The 27,625-nt window shown below is 57.3% G+C and overlaps 1 protein-coding gene across 4 annotated transcripts; it reads left to right on the top strand.

Annotated features, from left to right (window-relative positions):
* The first annotated feature begins 441 nt into the window (after positions 1-441).
* ASS1 (argininosuccinate synthase 1) lies at positions 442-27,306 on the top strand. 4 transcript variants are annotated; one of them, XM_071454096.1, is made up of 15 exons: positions 442-570; positions 2,891-3,002; positions 3,452-3,520; positions 3,754-3,942; positions 5,858-5,914; positions 6,330-6,404; positions 9,228-9,298; positions 9,668-9,698; positions 13,332-13,422; positions 15,241-15,325; positions 16,292-16,356; positions 20,049-20,180; positions 24,174-24,330; positions 26,437-26,502; positions 26,992-27,306. In XM_071454096.1, exons 2-15 carry the CDS (start codon positions 2,895-2,897, stop codon positions 27,044-27,046), a joined length of 1,251 nt encoding a protein of 416 aa, XP_071310197.1. In that variant the 5' UTR covers positions 442-570; positions 2,891-2,894; the 3' UTR covers positions 27,047-27,306. The 4 variants fall into 4 exon arrangements, with proteins under 4 accessions (XP_071310197.1, XP_071310196.1, XP_071310199.1 ...); XM_071454095.1 differs by having other exon boundaries at positions 452-574; XM_071454098.1 differs by having other exon boundaries at positions 513-566.
* Positions 27,307-27,625: the final 319 nt, after the last annotated feature.

Raw genomic sequence — 27,625 nt, forward strand, 5'->3', positions numbered from 1 at the left:
GGAGCTTTCCTGTCCTCCAAAGCCAGGCCTGCTGTGGGTCTGGGGTGCTCTGGGGGTATGCAGGGGGGGAAAGGTGAGTTTGGCCCCCTGGACAGCCCTCTGCCCTGTCCCCTCCTGCCCACCCTGGCTCCTGCATTGCCTCCTGATGGAGGTTCAAATAAACCCAACCTTGCTGTCCGGGGAGGAAAGTCAGGTGCTGCAGGGCACCATCTCTGCCCCCATTTTCCCACTCCTTGGGGGCAGGTGGCTCCGTGGAGCCTCCCGGCGGGGGTGACACCCGTGGGTGCTCTCTGGAAGTTGCTGAGGAGGTCAGGAGTGGGGGGAGAGCTGTGGCAGCGCCCAGAGCAGCCCTGCAGGGCTTGGGGCTGGTTCCATCCCTGCCCGGGGGCAGCTTCTCCCCCCGCTCTGCGGGACAGGAAGAGCTCAGGGCCTCTCCCGGGACGGTGCCCAAGGAGGGCCTGTCCTGCGGCGGCTCCGCCCGCCTGAGCCCGGTACAAAGGAGCAGCAGGAGGGGGAGGATGCTCCAGGCACCGGCCCAGAGCACCGAGGGCAGCCGGACACCGGGAGTGAGTGAGTGTGGGCACGGCACGGGGGGAAAGGGGGGGCTTTGCCGTGGGGGATGTCCCCTCATCCCGTCTGTCCCCTCATCCCGTCTGTCCCATTTCCACCCACCCACGGGTGTCCCTGGCCGTGGAGCAGGGCAGGGGGGTGCCAGCCCCTTCCCAGCACGGTGCAGACTGCAGTCAAACCCTTCCCAGCTCATCTTGGGATGAGCAGGGAGCTTCCAAGTGAGTCCCATTTCCTTGAGGGTCCCCTTGGCCACCTCAGGGAGGGGAACTGAGACCTCAGCTGGTACCTCCTCATGCCCTCTGTGCTCTGGGGATTTTGGGGGGCAGGATGGGACCTCCACGAGGTGGAGGAGTGATGCTGAAGAAAACCCCAGCAGCACTGAGCACACGCCTCTGCTGCTGGAAAAGCTGTCCCTGTTCCAGCCTCTCCTGCCGGCTCCATCCCAGCCCTCAGGCAGCAACCCGGCTGGCAAAGACAGCTCCTCTCTTCACCAAAGTTTCAGCCTTTTTATTCTCCTCCCTCCTTCCGTTTCTTTCTTGGTTTTAAAACCGAAAGCGCCGTGTTCCTTTGGCGCAGGGCAGCCCCAGCCTCTCCAGCAGCAAAATCCCTGCCCCAACTCACACGGAAATCGCTACGGAATAACAACAAGGGCTGAGAAAGTCCCGCCGCGTTCCCCTTCACCGAGCTTTGTTTGCTCTGATTTATTGCCGCCGAAACTTCGGGGCTCTCCCTTCCTGGGCAGGAGGGTTTGGCACCAGCCGCGTTTCCCGAGCTGGGAGCGCTGCTGCTCCCGCCCCGTCTCTGGGATGCAGGATGCGTCTCCAGGACAAAGTGCCCCCAGGCCCCTCGGGCATTGCGACACTGGGACGGGTCTGAGCAGGCACAAGTTGGAGGCATTTCCCTATCGCCCTGCTGGGCCACTGGTGGAGCGAGTGTGCCTGCTCTCGGAGCTGCTTACTCAGGCTGGCAACCACCACAGCGATGCTGGTGGCCGCAGCGGGCATGAGTTTGGCACTAAAGGAGGGAAGTTGTCTCTAAAGGAGCCGCAGGAGCAGCGTCAGGGTTGGGCTGGGCCGTTTTGGGAACTGAGATTGCTTTCCTGTAAATGCCCCGGTGAGGAGGGGACGGCTGGAGCTCGCTGGGCAGGGACCCACCTTGGCACAGCCACGGGGAAACGCTGCTTGCACAAGCCTGGGCACCGGCTGCTGCCTGCGTGGCACAGCCCGACGGGCACGGGCAGGCTCGGGGAGCCGTGGGGAAGGGTCCGGGGCTGCCAGAGCTCTGTTCCTCGGCGAGAACCCGGCAGGAGCAGCGCAGAGCTGCCTGTGGCTGGCTCCGAGCCTCGCCCCGCGGGATGCTGGCTCTGCAGCACACCCCGGTGTAACCCCATCCATCCCTGGGAGAGCTGCTGGGTGCGCCGGCCCCGAGCGGCAGGCACGGCCCGGAGCAGCTTGCAGGAGCAGGATTGTGCTGACCTGGCAGCGGCAGCGCTGCGAAAGTGGCTCGGGACAGGGCTTGGCCGGCGCCGCGTCCGCCTCCCCCGGCCAAGGGTCAGCTGGCATCGCCTCCTCGTGGGGCCCTGGGATTCACAGCCTGGCCTGGGGACTGCAGGGACAGTCCTGAGCCCCTTCCTGCCCAGGAGCCCCAACCCTCGCCTGAGATCCAGCCTGCTGCACCCTTCACTGTCTCCCGTTGTTGGCTGAAGTCCTCGGTATCCTTGGCTGGCGGGTGAAAGGTGCTGAATCCCCACGTAGGAGTTTGGTGCTGGCGGAAAACACCGCAGCACAATTAGAATAAATGCTCTGTAAGCATTAATTAGACTTGGGGCTGGGCCGGGCTCTAGGGGATGCTGCCAAGCCCCCCAGCCCTGCAGCCATTGCTGTCCTGATGGGCACGGGGGCTGAGCCTGAGGCAGCTCTGCAGACGGGCAGGACGTGCTGGGCTGTGCCAGAGCAGGGCACTGAGCTGTGCCTCTGCCTCAGTGCCTGAGCCCTTCCTCCCCAGCACTGCAGGGCACGTGCAGAGCGTGGGGCAGGCCGTGCTGGGGCTGCCAGCACGGAGAAAAGGGAAGAGCAAAACCACCCTCCTGGCTGGGAAGGCTCCTCCGTTGTCCAGCCACCTCAGGGTGCAGAGGTTGGGGCACAGGCAGGGTGTCCTCCCTGGCTGAGAGCCACAACCTGGCCATGGTCACAGTGCTGTGGCTTTTCCTCTTGCCCCCAGCCCTGCCCTGGCTCCCTGCAGCCTGGGAGGGCTCTTGCTTCAGCTGATGGCTGCAGTAAGGGCAGGGGCTTCATGACCCCCTTTTCCTTTGCTTTGTCAGCACCATGGCTCAGTCCAAGGGCACAGTGGTCCTGGCCTACAGCGGGGGGCTCGACACCTCCTGCATCCTGGTGTGGCTGAAGGAGCAGGGCTACGATGTCATCGCCTACCTGGTGAGCTCTGGGCTGTCCCCAGGGGCTGGGGGGGCAGGGGATGCTGGGCCATTGGGCTGGGGGGGCTTGGGTGAGCAATGGGGGTCCAGCTGTGTGTGTGTGCTGTGGGTGGGACCCTGCTAGCAATGGTTAACCATGGCCCAGCTCATTGCTGCTCTGCTGCCAGCCCTGTGTGGCACAGCCTGTCCTGCCAGCTAATGACCCTCTGCTAATGAAGGCAGGGACGCAGGGCAGAGCCAAGGGGCTCGGCAGAGGGGGGCATGGCCCTGAGATACCCAGCTCAGGGGGTGGAACTCCCCTCCTGCCCATCCTGGGTTCACTCAGGCACAGCCACCACAGACTCTGTCATGCCACACGTGATGCCTTGTGCCAAACTGGGCTTGCTCTGGGTTTTATAGTCTTGTTTCAAGACCACAAAGTCCGAGTCTCTTTTTTTTATTGCTTTTCAGGCCAATATCGGGCAGAAGGAAGATTTTGAGGCGGCACGAAAGAAAGCACTGGCACTGGGGGCCAAGAAGGTAACACAGTGTCCCTGCCCTTGCTCCCCACCACGGGGGTGAACCCTGGGCTCTCGCACACCCCAGGGAGGGAATTGTGCCAATGAGAAATCCTTCTGCAGAGAATTTGCCCCAAAGCCTTTTAGTGCCATTTAGGAAAAGAGAGGCAAAGAGATTTTTGCTGCACTGTTCCTAAAACTGCAGAGCGGGTTTCCCCTGCAGCAGCCCTTCCATCAGGGTCCCTCTGCTGGCAGGTTTACATCGAGGACGTCAGCAGGGAGTTCGTGGAGAGCTTCATCTGGCCGGCAGTGCAGGCCAACGCGCTCTACGAGGATCGGTACCTGCTGGGCACGGCCCTGGCACGGCCCTGCATCGCCCGAGGGCTGGTGGGCATCGCCCAGCAGGAGCGAGCGCCCTACATCGCCCACGGGGCCACGGGCAAGGTGAGCGGGGGGCACACGGGCACGGATGGCTCCAGGTGCTCGGGTGGGGGAGCTGCTCAGTCTGCGGGGCAAGCAGGGGTGCCCGGAGGGCTGCACAGGGTGTTTGGGGGGGACTGTGCAAAACTCCAACGTGTTTCAACACTTCCTCCTCTCTTCTGGGATTTCTGTGCCCAATTTCGGTTCCGTCTCGCTGTTGGGAAGGCTGGAGTCACAGCTGAGCACTCTGTGTCTGGCAAGAATGTCAAAATGCTGAGGCTGCCCGGGCCAGGAGCCGGCTGAGACTGAGCCAGCACAAGCCGGCATGGTCAGGGGCATCCTGGAATTGGTGCGATTGTCCCAGTCTCTGTCCCGGTCCCTGTCCCCAGTTCTGGCTCTCCCGGTTCCTGTCCCCATTCCTGTCCCTATCCCCGTTCCTGTCCCTATCCCCGTTGTTCCTGTCCCTGTCCCCGCTCCTGTCCCTATCCCGGCTGTGCCGGTGTCTATCCCCGTTCCTGTCCCTGTCCCCGTTCCTATCCCCGTCCCGGCTGTTCCTGTCCCCGTCCCCGCTGTCCCCGCTGGCCGCAGGGAGGACACTTTGCCGCTAGAGGCAGCCAGAGACCGTGGCAAAGGGATGCTCGTGGCCAGCCCGTTCCTGGAGAGGGGGAATCCCCCTCGGGGCCGTGGGACCTGCGGGACGTGGCCGTGGGTCACCCCCGACACCTCCAGCCGCTGCCCCGGCCGGGGTGGGGACACCTGGGGCAGGTGAGGGCTCAGCGGGTGAACCCAGGACCTGCCGGTGCCTCCTTCTCCTCCTCCCACAGCCCGTGCCTGGGGCTAAGGTGAGGTCTTTGGGGTCCCCGGGGGATCGCAATGGGTTTGGGGGTCCCCACGGCGGGGACCCTGCTAGAAAGGGGATGTTAAATGTAGCCAGGAGATTGCCGAAGGGTTTGCCAGCAGCCAGGAGAGGGGCAGAGGGGCAGCTGGGGGGACACATGACCAGAATTACTGTCTGTCCTGCTGCAGTCGGGTCCCTGCACCCCTTTCTGTCCATCCTGTCCGTCTCCAGTGAGTTTTGCTTGAAAGCTCCGGCTCAGAGGTGCCCTGGAGCAGCGCACCCCCAACGCCACGGTGTCCCCTCTGCCCCCAGGTGCCACCAGCCCTCCCTGCTGGCAGGGCCACCCTCGGTGGCTGCTCTCCCCAAGCCATTAAGCCGCGGGCACGGGCAGGGACGGACGAACTGACTGCCGGTAACTCGACCCAGCTGCGGGGCCTTAAATGGGACCATCTGGGGTGCGGATCCCGCAGCCGAGCAGATGGACAGGCCCGGGCCCGGGAGGGAGATGAGTGCTCTGCTGGATGTGTGTAATAGTCCTCGGGGAATGCCCAGCCCGGTGTAAATGTATCCTCCAGGCCCACGGCAGGGAAGTGGGGCTCCTTACACCCCGTGGCGAGGGTGGAAAATAGGTTTCAGTGAGTGCTATTCCCTTGGAAGTGCTCGTAATTCCCAGCCTTCCTGCTGCTCCTTGCCCCTTCCCAGCTACCTGGACTCATTAGTGGGATCTAATCAGCAAGGGACAATTAAGGTAAAGGGAGGTTTGGAGCTGTTTAATGATGAGTTTCTGCATCCCTCTGCTCACTGTGGTCTAACCCCCACCTTGCCCTCTTCCTTCTTTGTCCTTTGATGTCTTTGGGGGGAAAAATACCCAAATCTGGTTTGAACACACATCAGGAGCTATAGGAAAGGTGGCTTGGGGTTCCAACCAGCCGTGGAGATGGACCAGGAATGATCAGGGCAGAGGATCCTTACCCTCTGTGCCCAAGGGGCAGCTGTGGCTGGAGCCAAGCAGCTCCTCAGAGGCTGAGTGTGAGTGTGTGTGTGTGTGTGTGTCACACCCTGGGCTGGGGTGACCCTTCAGCACCTCCTTTCCTGTTTCAGGGCAATGACCAGGTTCGCTTTGAGCTCAGCTGCTATGCCCTGTGTCCCAAGATCAAGGTAAGGCACCCAAACCCATCCCCTGCCTCCCCACTGCCGGGCTCCTGGCCCTCTGCAGCTGCTGGGAATTCTGTTTTAACACCCGTGCAAACGGCCCTGCCTCACTTTAACAAGCCACCAGCTGCACACAGCGACGTTTTGGCATTTCAGGGGGCTGTAATGATCCTTAATTGACCTATTTTTACCCCAAACACCACGAGGCCACAGAGGAAGGAGACAGTACCAAGGCAGCTGCTGGCTAATCGATGCTGCCTGTTTCCCTCTGCATCCAGTGCCTGGTTAGGGTCGGGGTTTGGTTTACTCCCACCTTGTGCTGGGAGATTAAATTTCAGCTGGGGGAGCAACACCCTGTGGCTCTTGGCTCCCAGGGGCTCCAAGAGGGCAGGGGGATTCTCATCTCCTGCTCTCCTGCCAGGTTGTTGCACCGTGGAGGCTGCCTGAGTTTTACCAGCGCTTTCCTGGACGCCGTGAGCTGATGGATTATGCCAAGGTAGGAGCTGGTGTGGGGTAGCCACAAGATGCCCAGGGCAGCAAAAGGTGCTCAGAGTGGCTGTGAAAGCTCAGGGTAGCCGTGGGATTCTTGGAGTGACCATGGGATGCTCAGGGCCACCACAGGATGCTCACCAGGCTTGGCAGGTGACAGCAGCACACCCTGCACTACATCCCTGCAGCACCACTCAGGAGCCTCCTGGTCAGAGTTCCCCCCACCCCCCTTTCCTCTATTTCTTTTTCTCCTTCCTTTCTAAAAGCCCCATAATTACCTGGCTATTAATTGTAACCCTCTTTGCAAGGAAACGGGTCCCAGCTCCCTGACTTGTGTAACAGACAAAGCAAATACATTCCCCTTTGTTGTCCCTTCCTTTTTGAAGTACAAGTTACAATAAAACATATTAGAAGTTTTGCATCAGGTTTTTATGTGCCCACCAGGGTACCTTTCTTTTTTAGCGACTTCATGGAAATGCTTGACAACTCAGCTCAATCAATCAAAAGGGAAAAGTCAGCTCTGTGCATAAACCAGAAAATTGCTTCAGGTTTTTAAATAGCTGCCACTGGAGCTGCCTGGGTAATCTCAGGGAAGGAGAGGTGTGGAGCTGAGGGATGTGGCGTGGGGTGAGGAGCCCTCTGAGCCCATTAGGGCTGCCAGGAGAGCGTGGTGTGTTGAGGATTGTGTTTGCCATCTGCTGCTGTATTATGAAGGGGAGAGTTTACGAGAGCTTTCCATATGTTGCCAAACAAATTGTCAAATAGGGGAGTTATTAAGAGCACCATGGTTTTATTATATGGAAAATGGAACATGTGTTTTGGGGTTGGGGGTTTTGTTTGGTTGTGGGGATTGTTTTGTTTGTTTGGGAAGGGGGAGGAAGGGAAATGAAATGGGTTGGGGCCCCATTCCATGAGCAAAAGGTTGTGGGTGAGGGTTTAAGTACTTTTCAGTCTTTGGTTATCTGTAACAAAAAAAAAAAAGGTGGTTTCCCTTCTTTTTCATCCTGAGGAGAGGGAGATGCGTGGCCAGGTCCTTTGAGCACATGCACGTGATCACCTTGGCGCTGGGGGAATTGGAAAATGATGATTTTTGGGGCTCCATTGGTGCCAGGGAAAGTGAGGCTCTGTTTCACTGTGGCACAGCTCTCTCCATGGATTTGCTGCCCAGGGGCTGAACCCAGCCCTGCTCTGGTAGCAAATCTGTGCAGGGGCTGCTTCGTTCTCACACACCTTAATGAGAGCAGCCAAACTCTCCTGGGTGCTGCCCCAGGAATAGCCTGGCCACAGGCAGAGCCAGTGAAGCTGAGAACAAAATCCCTCTTTGGTGCTGGCACCTTTGGCTCCTGCAAAGGTTGCCTAGGCTCTGTGGATATTGGGTCTGGACTTGAAATGGGTTGGGGAGCTCTGGCTTCCCCAGCTGCCAGGAGAGGGCTGGCAGAGGGCACAAAGTCAGCTCAAGATCACTGGTGTGCAGGTCTGGAAGATGGATTTGTACACCCCACGTGAGGTGGCTGTGCCAGTGCTGGGTCTCTTCTCACAAATACAAGATAGGGCAAGAGGAAATGGCCTTAAGCTGTGCCAGAGAAGGTCTAGATTGGATAATGGAGGGGTCTCAGCAGGTCCTATGCTGGAATTATGGTGAGGAACCAGCAAATCAGAACCCATGAGCCTGAGGCTATGTCCCCCCAGGAGCAGGGCTGAGTCAGTCCCTCTACAGCATGAGGAGATCTCAGAACTTGTTCCCTCCTCAGGTGATGGTTTGAGGGCTGTGATGCAACAACCACGAGCATTTCCTTCCCCTGTTCCTGGCAAACAAGAAATGTCCCCTCAGCTCCTGCTCCTCTGTGCCCAGCTGAGCCCTTCACTGGGTCCCTGCTGTGGTGACACTGCAATGCCAGGGCTGCCCAGGCTGTACAGACACATCAAGGCTCAGTGGGAGCTGCTGTCCCCATCCCCGTCTTGCCATGGCCACCCCACACTGTGACTCAGTGTCCCTGCAGGGTGGGTGACATCCCCACCGGCTCCAGTTTCAGAGCTGTGTCACCTCTCCCGCTAATTCCCCCACGTATTCACCTCGTTTTCACAGGCAATTTCCCCCATTGAAGTGTCAGTGGATAAATGGCAGGCTGGTGACCTTGTTAGGGAGCTGGGCTTGGTGCTGCAGTCCCGCTGGCCAGGCAGTGCTGTGGGGCCACACGTCCCTGGGCACTGAGCCTGCCTGGGCTGTGTCTGCTGCCCCACGGGTTTGCACGAGGCTCTGAGGATGTGCTGCTGTCCCCTCGTGACACAGCATTTGTCCTCTGGAGGCTCTAGAGCTCCCTGTGGGTTTGGGGACTCCAGTGTCACCTCTCCTTGCTGAGAAGCCTGGCTGGGGGAATCACAGAACCATGGAACATTTTGAGTTGCAAGGGACCCACAGGGTCATCAAATTCAGCTCCTGGCCCTGCAAAGAACATCCCAACAATCCCACCACATACCTGAGAGCATTATGGCACCATCCTGGCCCTGGATCTGGGAAAAGCAGACATCTGTGCTGGTGTCCCCATCTCTGGGGTTCACGGGGTGTCCTGGGGCCCCTCCTCAGCGTGTGGCAGGGCTGGGATGGCCATTCTCCCCCCACCCAGCCACACAGTGTCCCTGACGTCCCTGTTGAGGTGGCCCTTGTGGTGGCAGCTGATGTTGCTCAGGGACATTGGAGTGCACCTCGCTCTGTGCTGCCCTGCTGGTGCCATGGGTTGTGCCTTTGGGGCTGGTCCTGCAGGGAACCAGCATCGATGAGGGCTGGCTTTCCCTGCAGGCTGGCTTACCCCCACTCTCCCTTTCTTGGCAGAAACATGGGATCCCAGTGCCTGTGACACCTCAGACACCCTGGAGCATGGATGAGAACCTAATGCACATCAGGTGAGGAGCTCCCATGAGGTGAAGACCTGAGATCTGGAGCCCCAGTCCCCTCCAACCTACGTGTCCAGAGCAGCCCTTTGCACATCCATTGTTCCAGGCTGCCCCACCACATGCTGACCACACCAAATCCTCCAATCCTCCCTCTCTATCTAGTTACCCACATTCCACGTGGCAGCATTCATCTCCTGGACTCTCCTAAGCCTGCCTCTCCTCTTAGGGTTGCTGCTAAAGTGCTCTGGAAATCCTTAACGTGTACTTATGTCCATCCTCACGGGGTGGGTGGGAGCGGGGGTCTCATCCCGGTGGGTTTTGGGGTTGCAAAGTTGCAGGTGCTGCAGTGACCTCTCTCTCCTTCCCTGCCTGCTGCAGCTACGAAGCCGGGATCCTGGAGAACCCCAAGGTAATCGATCACGGCAGCCACGGGGCCGGGGGCGTCTCGTGTATTTGCAGCCTAATTGGAAATTTCACGCCCGTGTGTGCGGGGAGGCTCCGCCGCCGCCCCCGGCGCGTTCATGGCCAGCTTGAACAGGGACAGGGACCAGGGTGACACCGGAGGGGACAGAGTGGCGGGGCAGCGTTAAAGGCGCAGTTAGACGCGGTGTTGGTGGTGGGTGGCAGAGGTTCGGGGTGAGCCTCCCCAGCCCTCCTCGCTTTGCCAGCCCCGCTCTCCATGGAGGTGCGGGGTAAAACCTCCCGTTGGGTGGGTGGTGGTGTTGGAGGCCCTGTGGGCACCCATGGGGGCCACCAGCTCTGGGTACCAGCAGGGACCGCTGCCGGTGACAGCGCCACATCTCCGGCCGTGCGAGCCGTGCCCGCGGTGCTGATGGCGCTGCCTGCGCCGTTCACGCTCCGGCGGGTCCCCGGCCCGGCCGCTATTTAAACGATCTATTTAAACTATCTATTTAAACTATCCATCAGGCCTAATTAGACAGCCCCGGAGAGGAGGGGAAGGCGGGCGCAGAGGGAGCGGAGCCGCTGGAGCTCCGTGCCCGCAGCCGCTCCCGCAGCGGGGCTGACGCGTGCCTGCGGCGGGGAGGGAGGAAGAGGAAGGTGAAGGTGGAGAGGGGGCCCTGCTCCTCCTCTGGTGCCCTCCCGAGGGGTGTCTGTGGGTCAGAGCCGGGCTCCTGTGGGGTCTCCTCCTCGGGGACGGTGGTTGGCAGCGGGACGGGCGCTCACGGCTTCAGCCGAAGGTGGCACGGGCCTGACCCGCGCCCGTCCCGAGCCAGCCGCCGCACCCAGCGCCTCTCCCCAGGCTCTGCCAAGCCCGTTCCCTTCCCAAACGGGGCTGAGCCGTGCCCTGACCCCATCCGGAGCATCCCCGGCTCGGGCACCTCACCCTGTGACAGTGCAGGGGTGGCTCCCCGGAGCGCGGTGTCACTGCTGTCGCTGCTGTCCCTGTCACCGCTGTCCCCTGCCCGGCCCGGGAAGCGGTGCTGGGCACAAGGTGGCCCTGGCAGGATCCGGGGTGCCAGGCACGGCGGGCTCCCCTCCCCAAACCCCCGGGGCCTGCCAAACGCAGGGATTTGAAAGCAGATGGTTGAGCTATTTTCTGCCTCTGTGAGGCCCGATTGAAGGGCAATGAGGCAGCTAATGTGGAGAAAGATAGAAATTTACTTGCTTTAACTTCATATGGCACTCTGAAAGAGTTCATTCAGTCCCGGGCACAACAATATCAGCCGGATGAATAAACCATTTGCGGCATCGATAGCTCTGCATCACGGTTTACTTCATGGACCATTTGCTTCCAATTTCTTCTCTTCTTGCCCCGTTTTTCTTGCTTCTTTCTTCCCCCCTCCCTCTCTCACTTTCCACACACTCTTCCCTTTTTTTCCCCTTTTTCTTGCCCCCCTTTTTTTTCCTCTCTTCCCTTTAAAGATGACATTGCAGGACTAGCCCCCCTGCGGGGAGGGATAAATAGAAGGCATTGATACACTGCAACAAACTATTTGTCATTTGAACTGTGCTTTTAGGAGAGAGAATAAAAAGAGGACAGACTCACACCGTAATGATGGAATGCAAGCCAAATGTCACTTTTATTTCTATTTAGTTATTTTATTTAATAGGGGTTTTCATAGTTGGCTCGGAAAATTGGAAACTACCTGACTTTGACTTCCAATGTTTAGTAAAGAGTTTTTAATACTTTCCGGTCTTTTTTCTCCCACCCCCTTCAACCTTTTCCTTTTGAACTCAAAGTTTTTCATCATCTCTCACAGGTTCATCTAGTTAATAAGTGTGATCAGGGCTAGGAAAGGCCAGACGATGTAAAATTGAAATCCACAGCCCGTGTAATCTGTGCGTGGGGGCACGGGGGAGATGCGCCTGCCTGCCAGTGCCTGTCCCTTAAAACGAGGGAAAGGGACAAAAATGACATTAAATGGGAACTGAGGAGGGGTTTGCTGCAGTGGGTGCTTGGGTAGCCGTGTCTGTATTGCCAGGATTGGTGTTGGGATGTGCACCCCGAGGTTTGGGGTGAGGCACGGGGTCCCCCCCCAGTGTGGAGGGTGGGATGGGGTTCCCTTGCAGCTGTGTGGGGTTCCCTCAGGTGCTGGCAGTGGATCAGCAAATATAAATACATTTGGACGAAAATAAATTGAAGTTTTCACTAAAATTCTTGTTGCTAGTCTGGAAAAATTTTAGATGAAAACTTCTTCTGTAGAGAAATTACTTTTCCATTTAAAAAGCTTAATTTTTTTTTTAAGCAATCACTTTTGGATGGATTATTATGGGGCTTTTTTCCTAACTTGCTTTATACCTTATCATTTTTTTCCTTGCTAGAATGCAAGAGAAGGGAGGTAAAGGGACATTTAAAGGTCCCTTCCATCCCAAACTATTCCATGATTTGATTAAGTGAGCAGAATCATGGTTTAAAAAGGGAAAGAGGAGCAGGGAGAGCGTGGACCAGGCATTGGGTGGGTGAGTGCAGGCAGGGCCTCCCTGCCCAGAGATACCCAGAGCTCCAGCTCTGTCCAGCTGGGTTTGGTGGGGAAATGCCAGTTTGCCACCTTTAAAAGGCCGCTTAACTCTCCATGGTGCTGCAGTGCCCTGGCTGCTCTGCGCCTCCATTCCTCCTCCACCTCCCGGAGCTGTGGCTGCGTGGGGAGTCCCTCTGGAGGCAGGAGTTTACAAACACAGATCTGAAAGTATTTTGGGGTCAGCCTGTGCAGTCGCATCATGGGTGAGTGCTGAGGGGCCATGTGAAATTGCAAAGCATTTGTTCTCCGGGACGGAAAGCTTTTTTATATTACATTTCCTGGCCCCCACCCCCGTTCTGGCACGCACTTCAATTGCAGCAATTCACCATCGGCACCCGAGCCTCTGCTGGCCTGGCTCTGATGGAGATAAGACGCCTCTTCCCTATAAATCTCAGAGAGAAAAAAAATAGATATATATACATAAAGGTTGATGTGCTCTGAAATGGGTTTTTGCTTTGCCGCTCTATTTTCCCCCGTGTGTATTAACCCCGGGGACACCATGAAAGAGCCGGTGTGCCGGGAGCACCTGCTGGGGTCAGGCTTCCTCATCAGCGTTTTCGGTCGGTGCCGAATGAGCCCGGCCGCGGTGCGGGGCCGTGCGGGGCCCGCCCGCCCGCTCCGGCGCCCCGCTTTTGCCTGCCTGACTTGCTTCTCCTCAGCCAGCCCGCCTCCAGCTGTGGGGGCGGTGGAGGAAAAGATGAGATCAAGTTGAGGGGAAAAATTGGCTGATTCTGCCAACCCCTTTGTTCCCGGGGCCCCCGGTAAGCGCCGGTGCTGTGCCGTGCTGGTCCTGAGCTTTGGGATGGGGGATGTGCTTTGGGATGGGGGATGCACCCCTGGAATGGGAGATGAGTTTTGGGATGGGGGATGCACCCCTGGCATGGGGGATGTGATTTGGGATGGAGGATGTGCTTTGGTATGGAGGATGCCCCCCTAGGATGGGGAAGTGTTTTGGGCTGTGGGATGCACTCCTGGAGGGGGATGCACTCTGGGCTGGGGCTGCCAGCGGTGTTGCCCATGGCAGTGCCACTGACTGTCCCTGTTCTCTCCCTCTCCTGCAGAACCAGGCTCCTCCCGGGCTCTACACCAAGACCTGTGATCCAGCCAAGTCTCCTGACACTCCAGACGTGCTGGAGATCGAGTTTGAGCGGGGTAAGAGCCTCCTTGCTGCCAGGCCCTTGTCCCTGGGCCCCCAGGCTCCACTTCCCAGCTGGGACTGGGGTTCTTGGCAGCTGGGAGCACCCCCAGAGTGGGGGCAGATGGGTGGGCCCTGATTCTGACGCTGGGGCTGAGCATGGTGCAGCAGCACACCAGGGATCTTTGAGGGTCTGCTCAGATCCCAGGGGCTTTCTGAGACCCCCCTGAGAGAGGAAAAGGATCTGAGCTCCCTCTCCTGCCATCAGGGCACAGTGGGCACAGGATCCCCTCTCCTGCAGGTGGCTCTGAGGGCATGCAGGTGATGCTGGCCAGGTAACAGCTGGGGAGCTGCTCAGCAAGATCTGGCTGGTGATGCCATCATGAAGGAGACAGGGATGCTCCACTGCATCCCTGAGGACACACAGCCCCAGAGCAGGGGACACTGAGCAGCATCTCCACCCCTGCCATCCCCGTGCCACCACCCAGCTGGCAGCAGTGGTGAGCCCAGCACAGGCTGGGGGGGAGACCCTGCTGGGAGGGGACGCCCCCTCCCCACCGCCAGCCCCATTATAACCATCCCCCTGCAAGGAGCAGCCCCCCTCCCGGCAGCCCATTCAGCCCCTAGTTAATTTATTTGAAGTTTTAATCTAATTATTAACTATTTCAAAGGCTAAGCAGCTTTCAGCAACAACAGCCCCGACGTTGTCGGCTCTTCGCCGAGCGGACCCCGGCCAATATCCCGGTGGAGGATGAGGAGAGAAAGAGCCGGGGCGAGGGGAGGGCGCGGGCTGGGGGGGCCCACGCCGAGAAGCAGCTTAAGATTCATTATTGCCGCGAGTTTACATTTAATAGCAATTTACAACTGAGTTTATAAACCCCTGGAAAATAGGGGGTTTAAGGGGGGGGCGCTGGGGGGGAGCTGACAGCCCCCATCACTAGCCAGGGCTCTTGCGGGCGCCTATATAATAAAGACTAGAAAGGGAGGCATTGAGGCTGATTGGCAACTGATAGTGCGTTAAATGGTAATGAGGAAGGCAGATGGAGGGGGGATTAGCCTCCAACTCCGCACCGCTTTTCTTTGTGGGCTCCGCAGCCCCCTTGTCAGCTTCCTAATACATTTATTGCTCATTTCACACCGCTAAAGAAAAATGCCTCTTTCTATTCAGCATCCCCCCCCCCATCACCATCACCACCACCACCACCACCCCGCTCTGCTTTGCTCCTGCCCGGTGCCCTTAAAATAATAATAAAAAAAAAAAAAAAAATTAAAAAAAAAAGAACAAAAAATTAAGGGTGGGGGGGGAAAGAAAGAAAAGGTGCAATAATGAATTGCTGGCGGGGAGCGCCCCGCGGCGGGGTGCGTGTGCGTGCGTGTGCGAGCAGCCCGGGGTGGGGGTCCCCCCCAGACACCCCCCGTGCCGCCGAGGGGAGGAGGGGGGGACACACATTTGTCACTCTGTCCCCCCTCCCCAGCAAGGGCTGGTGGGACAGAAGGTGCAGCGCCGTAAGACAATTGCGGAGCGTGAAATTCAATTAGTTAAGGGCCTGGTTGCAATTTCACAGGCCCTAAAAAAAAAAGAGAGGGTGGAGAGAGAGGAAAAAGGAGGGGGGGGGGTGTGACGTTTTTATGGCCTTTTTTATTTATTTATTTCGCTCCTCTCCCGAGGTGGGTCCCCCTCCCCTCGCCTCCCCCTCGCACCAGCTTGGATATGCCTTTTTAAGAAGTTATTTAGAGTTCATATCTGTCACATCTATTTAACGCCCACGGGGTGATGTTCCGGGGGGATCCTGACACCGGCTGATCCTGCCCATCCTCTCTCCCCGCCTCTGCAGGTGTCCCAGTGAAGGTCACCAACACTGGGGACGGAGCCACTCGTTCCTCGGCGCTGGAGCTCTTTGTGTACCTGAACGACATCGCGTGAGTGCCACCCTGTCCGGCCAGCAGAGGGGACAGGGGCAGCGTCCCCAGGGCACCCAGCGGGGTGGGAGCAGGATGCTCACGTCCTGGTGAGCCCGGGGATGGTGGTCAGCGATGCGATGGTGCCGCTTGTGCCATAAATGCCAGCGGGCAGAGCTGGGCACCAAGGCCAGGAGCACAAGGGTATAAACACCTCAGGGTTTTGCTCACTGGGTGTGAGGAGGATTAAAAAGCCCTCTGAGCATTCTTTGGGCTCCCTGTGTGCCCAGCTGCCCTGCCCACTGCAGGGCACCCTTTACTAGCTCAGTCCTGGATGCCCTGCTCTCACATCTTGCCTTGCCCTGTCTCCCTGACAGGGCTCAGTGTCCTTTTTGTGTGGAGAGTTGACTTTTTGAAGGAATGGAGACCTGCTGGCCAGGTTCATTGCCCTTTTCTATTCCCATCTCCACAGCAGCAGCTTCTTGGGGGTTTTCTTTCCATGTGCCACCCTATGCCCATTTTCAGCTGCTGCTGGCACAGAACCATACTCAGGAGTTAGCCCAAAAATAAAGCAGCACCCATGAGGGCACCCACAAGGGCACACACCCCTCCTAAGCGCCACCCAGTCCTCTGTGCCTCAGCCTTTATCCTCCTGGTGGTGAATGGGAATGAACTTCTCCACTTTGTTGGCTTTTCAAATGGTTAATAAGTGGTTTCAAAAGTACTTTGGGAATACAGCTGTGCCATGTCCTGCCTCCTTGCTCAGTGGCCTAAGTGCCACAGCTGCCTGCAGTACTGGTAGCTCCAGTGACAAGTGATGGAGAAAAAAACCCATTTCCTTGTCACCTGCCATATCTGGGGTCCCTGCTGCTGGTCAGCAGTGCTGCCCAGAGGCTGACCTGCTGTTATTTGGGGTTTTTCCCCATTGTCCACCCCTCTGACCCACCTGTGGGGCTGGGACTGCTGCAACCTCCCTTCTCCTCACAGGGGCAAGCACGGGGTTGGGCGCATCGACATCGTGGAGAATCGCTTCGTTGGGATGAAGTCCAGAGGTGAGAGCGCTGCCCTGAAAAGACAAAGAAATGGGAAAACCATGGTGGGTGCTCAGTAATGCTGGGGTGCTCTGGTTCAGGCCACACCAGCAGCCCACAGCCTTTCCCTCCCCATCAGCTTTTGGCAGAGATTTTCCCGTGACAGGGACTCCTTGTTGCTCTTTAATGAGAGCAGTTTCCCACTCGCTGCCACTGCTGGCACCAGCCCAGCGGTTCCAGTGCCCTCAGGTGAGACCTGGCCCCACAGCAAACACACCAGGCTCTGGGCTTGTGTGGGGATATGCTCATGGAAGGTCCTGGGTGGTGCCAGACTCTCCAATACCTGTACAAACCACAGGAAGTTGATGCAAATTACTGTTTTGATTTTTTTTAAAAAAGCAAATATTTGATTTTTCCACGCATTTTTGAGTCTCCTAATATTGATCTTCCATTGGGATAAATTTCATTGGAAGCCTCTGGAGGCAGCAAACTCCCCAGTGCAAAACTAAGTAAGGAGGTGGTTCAGCATCATTTCCCAACTCCTTGCTCCAGCTCTTTTGTTTTAAATCTTGTTAATACTTAATTAGATGCTTCCTTTCTTTAAACTTGCCCTCTGTGCAGGACAACAGCAAATATTTTGGTCAGACTAAACCTGCAGTGTTCCTCCCCACCGCAGAGCAAGAAACAAAACCCCAAATCATTTGATCTGAGTTTAAATAATCAAATTGAAACCAAAGGAAGGAAGTAAAAAAAAAACCAACCCCAACCCGCACATGCCAGCCTGTGCATTTGCATTCAGGATGCTGAGTAATTTGTCAAAAACTGCTTTATTTTTTTTAAGAGCCACTGACACGCTCTGGTGACCCTTCCAGCATTTAATAATTCCTCCAAACCCCATTTAACTGTCACGTCTGTCTGCTGTGTGACACCGCCGAGCGATCGCTGCCGCGTTCCTGAGCCAGGGGACCTGCAGGGAGGAGACCCGTGGGGATGAGACCTTGGGGAAGGCTATCCCCCTTGCTTTGAGCGGGATCCTGCCCCTGGTTGGCTTTTTGGGATTGAGAGAAACCTCCCAGAAAAGTGCTCTGCAGGAGAGAGAGGGAGAGTGGGATGGGAGCGGGTCAGAGCAGGAGGGGGCTGTGGGCACCTGCTCTCCTCCAGGGGTTTGGAGCTCAGGGTGTGACCCGAGTGCATTTGGGACTCCAAATGGATTTAGGATCAGTGGTGCAGGAGATGGGAGCTGGGCCTGGAGGAGGCAATCCTTTAAACCCCAGCAGTGTGAGGCTGCCCTGCAGATTTGGGGTTCTGCAGGGGAAACTGAGGCACGGGCAGCAGCATGGCCAGACCCTTCCCTGTGGTGGAGGTGGCAGCGAAGGTGCCTCCTCATCCTCATCTCCCAGTGCCAGGAAGTCAGAGAAGAGGAAAAATTCATTTGCATTGATTTTTACTAAGCTCCTAATTGGACTTCGTTAAGGCCTAATGGGCGAGGGGGCACGGAACCACTCGCAGCCTTTCAAGCCCAATTAACTCGGGTTTGCCCTATTTGTTTTAGTGGCAGGAGGGTGGCTAATTACAGGGTGCCAGGGTCGGGGGCACGGCTGGGCCGGGGGTCACGGCCCTGCCTCTGCCTCCCGCTCACACCCTCATTATCAAATTACCTTTTTAACTCCGAAGGGGGGCTAATTAAGTGAGGTAAATGAAATCAGTGGGGAGGAAGAGGGAAGGAGGGGGACGGCCGCTGCCAAAAGCCGAGCGCTGCCGGCGGCTGGGGCTTTTCCTCCCCTTGGCTCCCTCCTTTTTCCTCCTCTGGATGCGCTGAGCTGATGGAGGAGGAAAGTGGAAAACCCTTTCCCTGCAACGAAAAGGCCAAAGTGGGCCTGATGGCTCAGCCTCAGCCCCGGACCAGGGGTGGAAATTTGGGCAGCGTTTTCCCGTGGGCACAGCATCCCCCTGCCCTTCCCCTCAGGAAGGCAGCACATCCCTTCCTGTCCCGGGGATGACGTCGGGAGTGACAGCCTGCACTCAGCACAGCAGAATTGCTCCGATGGAGGCGAAGTGACAGCCGAGGTTACAAATTAGAAAATTTTAAGTAGCGGCAGCTGTCTCCTTCGCTGCCTCCCTCCCTGTCCCCCCTGCTCCCGTCCCCCCTTCCTTAGCAGTAATTATGGGGTGATTGAAGCATCGTTGGGCTGCAGTGCTGACACCTCTGTCTTTTTCCTGTAAACATGGGGAGAGGAAAATAGACACTTGGAGATTGTGCGAGTGTCACTTTGAAGGTGTCTCTTGTCTCCTCGGCAGAGGCTGGAGAGTGGCTGTCAGCTGCCCTCCCCTCTGCCCCAGCTGACACGCTCTGGGCCTGTCTCCCAGCACCCCAGAGTGGCAGGAGGTGGGGGTCAAGGCCTGTACCCAAACCTTCAGCCCAAACTGGCTTTAACAGCCCCTAAGGGGAAGGAGAGGGAATGTTAATTATAATTGTATTAATTGTGTTAGTGGTGGGCTCAGCTCCACAGTAAGGGGCTGGAGCAGCTCCCTGTGCCCCTGTGTCACTGCTGTGCCCATGGGGACAGCTGGGGTTTGGTGTTAACTTGGCTGTCTGCTCCCACATCCTGAGGGAGTGGATGTTTGGTGAGCACCTGAGCTGCCCCAGGGACTGGGCTGCACCATCACTGGGGTGGCTGGAGAGGAGGGGTTGCTCTCCTTTGGGACAGCCAGACTGTGTCCTGTAGGATGCTGAAATCATGGGCACTACTTGGGCTGAGGTGTAATGGAAGAGCCTTGGGCTGCTGCCCTTGTGGCTCCTGTTGTGTCTGTGGCACTGAGAGAGCAGAGCCTGGTGAAGCTCTGAGGGGCTCTGTGGGCTCCCCTCAGCCTCTCTTGGGGCTGGGGCTGCTTGGGGACACATCCCCTTCAGTGGGGACTTTGTGCCCTTTGCCATTCCCATGACTGCACCACAGCAGATGCCCAGCACTGGGAAGGGACCATTGCTGTGGGCAGGCAGGGGACAGGGACGTGCTGGTGGAGCAGCCCTGGCTGTGGACAGCTCACAGCCTTTCCCATCACGTACTCTCTGCCAGACCAGCTCAGCATTTCCCCACAATATTTCCACCTCCACGGACGGGAGAACGGCCTGGCCACACTCGCGTTTAAACACCACGCACAAAACAAGCTTTGAACGGCTGGAACAAAGGAGCAGCACGCCAAAATAATTAAACACCCTCCATCCCCAGGCCTTGTGCAATGGGGAGGGGGCAGCAGGAAGGGACTGGGGGCCCTGCCCAGCCCGAAGGAGCTGCCCTGCCAGCCCCAGGCAGCCTCGTTGGCTGCCGGCAGCCGCGGGGAGAGGAGGGCACTGCGGGCCCGCGCTCCCCATGCCTGTGCCCCGCTCGTTCTGCTAATTACAGGTTTTCAGCTGCAGACCGTTGGGCACGGATGGGTGGGGGGATCGGTTCCCAAACCCTGTCATTTAGCCTCGTCAGAGTGCCTCTTCAAAGAGGGGAATCTAGAAATTTTCTCCGCAAGGTGCGGAGTGGACTGTCTCGGCCCCAGCATGAATATAATGACAGATGCATTTTACAGCGAGCTGAGACTGAATGCGCTCGACCACGGCTCCTTCTGTCAGCCAAGTCATTATTTTTTGTCATTTGCTGACAGTTTTGGTCTCATTCGTTTCTCTCTCTTTTTCTGCTTTTCCCCCTGCCTGGAAAAATGGCTAGGTATCTATGAGACCCCAGCAGGAACGATCCTATACCATGCACATTTAGATATCGAGGCCTTCACCATGGACCGGGAAGTGAGGAAAATCAAGCAGGGGCTCTCCCTGAAATTCTCAGAGCTGGTGTACAACGGTAGGTGCAGTCCAGTCCTGCCACAGCAGCTTCCTCCTCATCCTCCCTCCTTGCTGCTGGAGCTTGCAGGTCCCATTGGTGGCAAAATCGAGGTGTGGGTTTTGAGGCTGCTCCTGGGGAGAAATGTGGGTTTGGGCTGAGCAAAACCCCACACTGTGCCTGCTTTCCTGCCCAGGGAGCTCTGTGCCTGCCTTTGGGAGGCAATGCCATATTCCATGAGGATTTCTCCTGGCATCTCTCCCAGCCCAGTGCCACCACTTCATCCCAACCAGCACTTTTGGATGTAATTCACCACTCTTTTGTCCCCTCTCGTGTCACCTTTCCCCACCTCTCACCTCCAACCCCTTCCACCTCTGCCTTTGCCTCCCATATCTGGGATAGGGGGCACCCAAACGTTAAAATTCAAGACCTGCCGTGGCATTTGGAGCTGGAGAGCTGTCCCTGTGCCCTGGCAGTGTGGCACGGGGGGCTCTGGAGTGTCCCTGTGCCCTGGCAGTGTGGCACAGGTGGCTCTGGAGTGTCCCTGGGCCCTGGCAGTGTGGCATGGGGAGTTCTGGAGTGTCCCTGTGCCCTGGCAGTGTGGCACAGGGGGCTCTGGAGTGTCCCTGTGCCCTGGCAGTGTGGCACAGGGGGCTCTGGAGTGTCCCTGCACCCTGGCAGGGTGGCACAGGGGGCTCTGGAGTGTCCCTGTGCCGTGGCATGGGGGGCTCTGGAGTGTCCCTGTGCCCTGGCAGGGTGGCATGGGGGGCTCTGGAGTGTCCCTGGGCCCTGGCAGGGTGGCACAGGGGGCTCTCTCTGGAGGGATGGAGGGTCCTGGCTGTGCTATGTGGTGCACAGCCCACACAGGGGCACTGCGGCTTGGGGCTCCTGCTCTGGGACAGGACAGCCCTGCCTGGAGAGGGCTGGGAGCCCTGAGGAGCGAGGGGATAGTGGCTCACCCAGCAGGGGAGCCCTGTGTCCTCCCTCCCGGGCAGCAGCCACAGCCCCAGACCGTGGGGTGAGTTTAGGGGGTCACAGCTCAGCGTTTGCCCTGTGCCACAGGAGCAGCTCCTGTCCTGGCCCCTGGGGGAGAACCAGCACTGCCCTGGGGGCTGCTCCATGGATCCAGCCGGACCCAGGCCCTGGTGCTAAGCTGAAGGAAGTGGGATTAGCCCAAAATGCCCTGAGCAGGCTCAAAGCCCCTCTGCCCACACCTGGGTGCTCAGAGCTGTCACCCTGCAGGCCCCACAGCAGGAGATTCCTGCCCCATGGCCAAACATTTGTCAGTCACAGGCCCTGATTTCTCAGCCTCCCAGCTCCTCCTCCCATCACTGCAGGGCTCTCTAACCACAAGGGCTGGGGTGATTCCTGTGGGGTTTTCAATGGGGAGATACCCTGAAATTACCTGATTCTGGGAGCTCAGGCTGTGGGCAGCAGCAGATCCAGCAGGACTGGGTCAGGCTTCTCTCCCCTGCAGTTTCTGTGCCAGTGCTTGTCACCTTCCCCTCCAAGGACATTCACTCTTGCATCTTCCTCAGCAAATGGCATTTAATGCCCGAGCCCCTTTGCTGCTTAAATCACATTTTAGGGCCCTGACAGGGGCTGGGGGAGCCCTTGTCACCTTCCTCTTGGATCACAGCCCCTGCCCTCATTCATTCTCCAGTGCCATTCTTGCCTCTGGCCATTTTTATTAGACTTTGACCTGGCCTGCCTTTCTTTTGGCTTTTTTTTTTTTTTTTTTTTTAGTAGTTCAGGCATAAACCTGTTTGTCTGTTTATTCCTAACCACTGGCTTGTTGTGCAGCCACCAGGTTAAAAAGCCACTCAGGAAATCACGGTTTGAATTCTCCCTCCCCACCTCTGCCAGGCAGAGGCTGCTGTTTCCCTGGCTCCTCCTGCTGAATCCCCAGGGATTCCCAGTTTGGTCCTAAACTCCCCTGCCAGCCAGTCCTAAATCCAAGGAACAACCCCAGCAGGGTGCAAAAAGCACCCGTGGGTCCCCGAGGCCAGCCTTTCAAACTCACCTTCCTTTAACACCTCATTATTGCAGCCAGCCCCGTTTTTAGGAGAATTAGTGTTTATCTTCCCCCCGTTCCTATTGATCCCATTGTGGAGGGGCGGCTTTGAAGCCGGTTCCCTCCTTTCCAGGTGCGGAAATGCCATTGTCCCCCTGCCTGCGCCGTGATTAGGGCAGGATGGTGGGGAGGTCATTAAGGGGGATCGCTTCCAGTGTCTGCAGTGGGGGGTCGGGAGGGGGGGGATGCTTCCTCCCACCTGGAGCTGTCAGAGTCAGGATTTAAGCAGCTGGTTATTATTTTAGTGTGTCTGGGGTTTATTTTTGCGGGGATTTTTACATCAATCCTGCCAGTTGAAGAGTTGTACTTGGAGGGCGGGGACCAAAAAAAGGAGCGTGTTTGCCTGGAGCTGGGGTTGCTGCTGGCATGGCAGTGCTGGTTTCAGGGAAGGGGTCCCCAAATCCCCCAGCCATACTGTGCCCCAGGGGCAGGGGGTCAGTTCAGAGAGGTGGGTTTGGTGCTCAGGGGCTGCAGGACCATGGTGCTGTGCCTTGGAACAGGGCCACACAGACCCCGGGGACGAGGCTGCAGGATACAGCCCTGCTCAGCGGCTGGTGAGGCCAAACAACAAAAGAAATTATTTGTTTCTTTAATGGCTTCGGCCCCAGAGCCCAGCTGGGAAGGGAAAGGTGAGAGGGCACCGGTGTGAGATGGGAGAGATAAAACCGGGGCATGCCTGGAGGGCGGTGAATGGGCTCTTTCTTTCTCCACCCCTATCTCTTTCTACATCTCCCAGGCTTTATTCCGGGTCTCCCAGGACTCCCTGGCTAATAACCCTGCCTAGGGACAGGAGGGGCGTGGGGGGGGCAGGCAGGGCACGGCCCCTCCATGCACCTGCAGTGCCCCAGCCACTCCCCCAGGATGTGTTTGGGGGAGCAGAGTGTGCCTGCCTATCACCCCAACACTCACTCTTCACCTGGGCTTCAGCTCGGGGCATTTGGGCTGCCAGGGGCTGCTGTCCCCCCTGGAGCCAGGGCAGGAGGAGGCTGGTCAGGGTTAGATGGGGTTTTCTGGGGTGCCAGCACTGCTTCCCTGTGTGCCACCAGCTCCTCGTGCTGGGACCACAGTGGGGACAAGTCAAACTTCCCCATGAGAGGCAGCAGGGACACGCTGAGCCTCGCTGACCTTGGGGGGCTGGGAAGGTGGAGAGCACACCTGGGGCTGCTGAGACCCCAGTGCCCCAAAGCACAGCCCAGTGCCAGCCCAGGCTGTGTGAGCTGGGGGAGCACTCTGCTCTGCATCCCTCTGGGATGGGGAATGGGCACTCCTGGGGTGACTGCCCCACTGGCACCCCCAGTGCTGAGGGGGTTTCCCTTCCCAGAGCTGCTGGGGGTGAGGTGTTCCTGTGGGGCTGCATCCCCCTGAGCATGGTCCACAGGCTGGGGTTGACCTTTTGGGGCAGACGCCTACTCTGCCCATCCCAGGGGAGAAAGGCTCATCCCTTTCTTGGGGGGCTGGGACCTGATCCCCCCATCATTTCTGTGTCCATCTGTCTGTCTCTGCCTGGCCTTCCCAAGATGGTGGTGTTTGAGTGGCAATTTCATACCTACTTAACAAATCTTTCCATCTGCATGACCACCCCTGCCCAGCAGAGCTGGAACAAGGATGGCCCCATGGCCTATTTCTAGTTTGTTCCATCCTCTTCTCCCATCCTGAGGGCTGCCAAGGAGAAGGGAAACCCCTGAGATCTCCATCCCTCATGGCTCAACCTGTGTGTGAATCCCAGGGAAACACCTGAGATCTCCATCCCTCATGGCTCAGCCTGCATGTCCCAGCATCTCATTTCCTCACCCAGTCCTGCAATCCCATCCCTTCCCCTGGAAATTTCCCAGGATCTGCCTTGTAAGGCTTAGCCTGGGGACCACCCTAGGCTGCCCTGGGATCCCAGACCCCTCTGGCCTTCCCCAGGCCCCTTGCTGATGCCATCTCGTGTCCCCCAGGCTTCTGGCACAGCCCTGAGTGTGAGTTCCTGCGGGAGTGCATCGGGCGCTCGCAGGAGCCCGTGGTGGGCACCGTGCGCCTCTCTGTCTTCAAGGGCCACGTCTACATCCTGGGCAGGGAGTCCCCACGGTCCCTCTACAACGAGGAGCTGGTCAGGTGAGTGGGGCAGGCTGGGCAGGAGTGGTGACAGTGGCCTTCCCATCCCATCCCACCCCACCCCACCCCATCCCATCCCCAGGTGACACCATGGGCCCAGCCCAGCATCCAGCTGAAGCATGAGCCATGTTTCAAGTCAATATTGTTTTTTTTTCCCCCTTCTGGTTTTCCCTTTCTCTTCGTGTTGTTTTCTCGCTTGCTCGCTCCCCCCTCAGCCCTCCCTCAACTCCTTTCAATCTCTCTAAACACTTTATAAGCCATAAATACACCCGAATGAGTTTAGATCAGTCGGAGTCAAATTATCTTCTCTCTTTCTCTTCTCTGGCTTTTTTTCCCCCCTTCCCTCCCCCTCAAAATCAACAGCTACTAATAATCCGTCCCAACCCTTCATTATGCTTTGCACTCTCACTTGGAGAGATTAAATGAATAAAGTATTAAAAAAAAAAAAAGGAAAAAAAAAGAGGGAAGAAAAAAAAGGAGGATGGAGGGGGGTGTGACGGAGGAAAAAGAGAGAGGGAGAGAAAAGCAGGGGCACTTATTCTCCCTGCGTCTCCAACCATTTTCCTTTTCTTTTTGATTTCTACATCGCTGGTTTGAAAGCCTTTGAGTGACGGCGTCACAGGAACCCGAGAGAAAGCTGTGAGAGGCAGAGCTGTGTGGAAATGCCTCTGCACAGTAGGTAGAAAGTAACGTAATTATAGAGCAGGTCAGAACCACTCGAATGAGCAAAAATAAAAGCACAGAGGTTTTTCTGTAGCCCGTCAGGGGAGGTAAAATCGTTGTAAACTCTTTTTTTATTTTTTTTCTTCTTTATTTCCCTCCACTTCCCGCTTTAAGGTTTGTGGTTTCTGGGAAATGAGCCGTGTGTTTTGGGGATGTAGGAAACTGTTGGAGCTGGGATTCAGTGGGTGGCTGCTGCCTTGGGAAAGGGGATGTGCTCAGTGTTGCACTGAGGAATCACTGCCAGGTCCATAAACCCCCACACCAGCCTGGGGCTGTCCCTGCCTGCCTGGAGCCCTGTTCGTGCCTGGGGCAGTGTCTCCTGCCCAGAATCCCATCCCTTTTCTAGAGCCATCCCTGCGGGATTGCTCTGGAACAGGGTGAGCATCCCTGGGCAGTGCCAGAGCACGGGGAGGAAGGGTGATGATGATGGTGGATGGGTGATGATGATGGTGGATGGGTGATGATGATGGTGGAAGGGTGATGATGGTGGTGGAAGGGTGATGATGGTGGTGGAAGGGTGATGATGGTGGAAGGGTGATGATGGTGGAAGGGTGATGATGGTGGAAGGGTGATAATGATGGTGGAAGGGTGATAATGATGGTGGAAGGGTGATGATGATGGTGGAAGGGTGATGATGGTGGAAGGGTGATGATGATGGTGGAAGGGTGATGATGATGGTGGAAGGGTGATGATGATGGTGGATGGGTGATTGATGATGGTGGAAGGGTGATGATGGTGGTGGAAGGGTGATGATGGTGGTGGAAGGGTGATGATGGTGGTGGAAGGGTGATGATGGTGGTGGAAGGGTGATGATGGTGGTGGAAGGGTGATGATGGTGGTGGAAGGGTGATGATGGTGGTGGAAGGGTGATGATGGTGGTGGAAGGGTGATGATGATGGTGGAAGAGTGATGATGGTGGAAGGCTGATGATGATGGTGGAAGGGTGATGATGATGATGGAAGGGTGATGATGGTGGTGGGAGGGTGATGATGGTGGTGGAAGGGTGATGATGGTGGTGGAAGGGTGATGATGTTGATGGAAGGGTGATGATGATGGTGGAAGGGTGATGATGGTGGTGGAAGGGTGATGATGGTAGAAGGGTGATGATGATGGTGGGAGGGTGACGATGCACGTGAGGGACCAAGGAGGGGATTTTGGGGCTGTGTCTCTGGCAGGGCCTGTGCAGCCTGGGCATGGCTGAGCCATGTGCCCCTTCCCCAGGGGCTGGCAGGGACCCTGCCCTGAGCCCCCCACAGCGGATGAGGGGGCAGCAGCAGGGCAGAGCAGCCTGCTCTGGGGTCCCCCACACCTTCTCCCTTCCCAAAGGGCAGCCCAGGCTCCCCTGGGGGTCCCATGGCAGTGACAGTGCCTTTCTCTCTGCAGCATGAACGTGCAAGGGGACTACGAGCCTGCTGATGCCACCGGCTTCATCAACATCAACTCCCTCAGGTCTGCGGGGTCCAGGGGGACCCTCCCCAGCACCTCGGGGCTCCCCCATCCCCACTCAGGCTCTGGGGGTGATTCAAGCCCCCTTTGCAAGCCCCCCTGAGCAGTGGGGTGCCACCAGCCCCGCCAGTACCAGCCCTGTTTAATTGCAGCCTTCCCCAGCACAGCCAGCCTCGTTATTTTACTTATTTCTCAGACCCCTCCCAACTCCAGGGCTGTAAAACACGCCGCATTTACATAATGGGCTCTTAATTTTTCCTTTGCCTGTTAAACTGCTTTGTTCTCCCCGATGCTCCGTGTCCCCCCGACTTCTCTAAGATTAATTACATTATCTCGTGGGGGAAAAAAAAAAATAATTAAACTGTACGGGCCTTAACAAACGCCTGCTCTTCACGCCCCCTCATTCTGCTTAAATTAATTGAAAGGAAATGTGTGTTCTTACTGTTAATTTACAATTAATTTTTTTTTTTTTTTTCGAATCCCGGTTTCCAGGCTGAAGGAATATCATCGTCTCCAGAGCAAGGTCACCGTAAAGCAGGATGAATAGCAATCAATCGCACGCGAGCCTCCCGCTCCCCTTTCTAATTTCTGGAAGAAGTAGCACTAATTGTGGTGGCAATTGGTAATTGTAACTCGTCTCCCTGGAGCGGAGGTGACGGCTTTGTTACGGGGCTGCAAGTGAAATGCAGTCAGGGGGGGAAGAAAGAAAAAAAAAAAGAGGTTTGTCCATCGGAGGAGAAGTGGGGAAAGAAATAAACCCCAGCCACGCGCGGGGTCCGGCATTGAGAGCCGGGCTTTATTGCTTTATTCCTGCCTCGTTTGTTTGCTCCCCCAGGCCGGCTTTGTGAATTTGTGATGGGTTAAGTGGCTGCGAAGGACGAGGGGGGTTGGTGGTACCTGGTGGGGAAGGTGGGGAGCAGGAAACACCTCTCAGAGAGGCATTTCAGGGGCTGCAGGGCTGAGCTGGCTGCTCAAGGGTCAATGGGGCTTGATCTTTTCTGCGCGTTTTGGTGAGTTTTAAAGAGCAGACTCGGGAAAGGCAAAAATGCAGGGAATACGCTCTGGTGGTGCTGCAGGAGGTGAGGAGGGAAGGAGCGCTGGGTGCAGGCTGGGCAGGGTGTCCCTG

This window comes from Agelaius tricolor, unplaced genomic scaffold (genome assembly GCF_023055355.1).
Source record: "Agelaius tricolor isolate 1412-34295 unplaced genomic scaffold, bAgeTri1.0.p SCAF_38, whole genome shotgun sequence".
Taxonomy (NCBI): Eukaryota; Metazoa; Chordata; class Aves; order Passeriformes; family Icteridae; genus Agelaius; species Agelaius tricolor.

Bases quoted from the DNA above. Each gene is read 5' to 3' on its own strand.
- ASS1 (XM_071454095.1), top strand. From the start codon at position 519: ATGCTCCAGGCACCGGCCCAGAGCACCGAGGGCAGCCGGACACCGGGA. The intron at 3,943-5,857 runs GTGAGCGGGGGG...TTCCTGTTTCAG, and splicing joins CCCACGGGGCCACGGGCAAG to GGCAATGACCAGGTTCGCTT. The intron at 15,326-16,291 runs GTGAGTGCCACC...TTCTCCTCACAG, and splicing joins GTGTACCTGAACGACATCGC to GGGCAAGCACGGGGTTGGGC.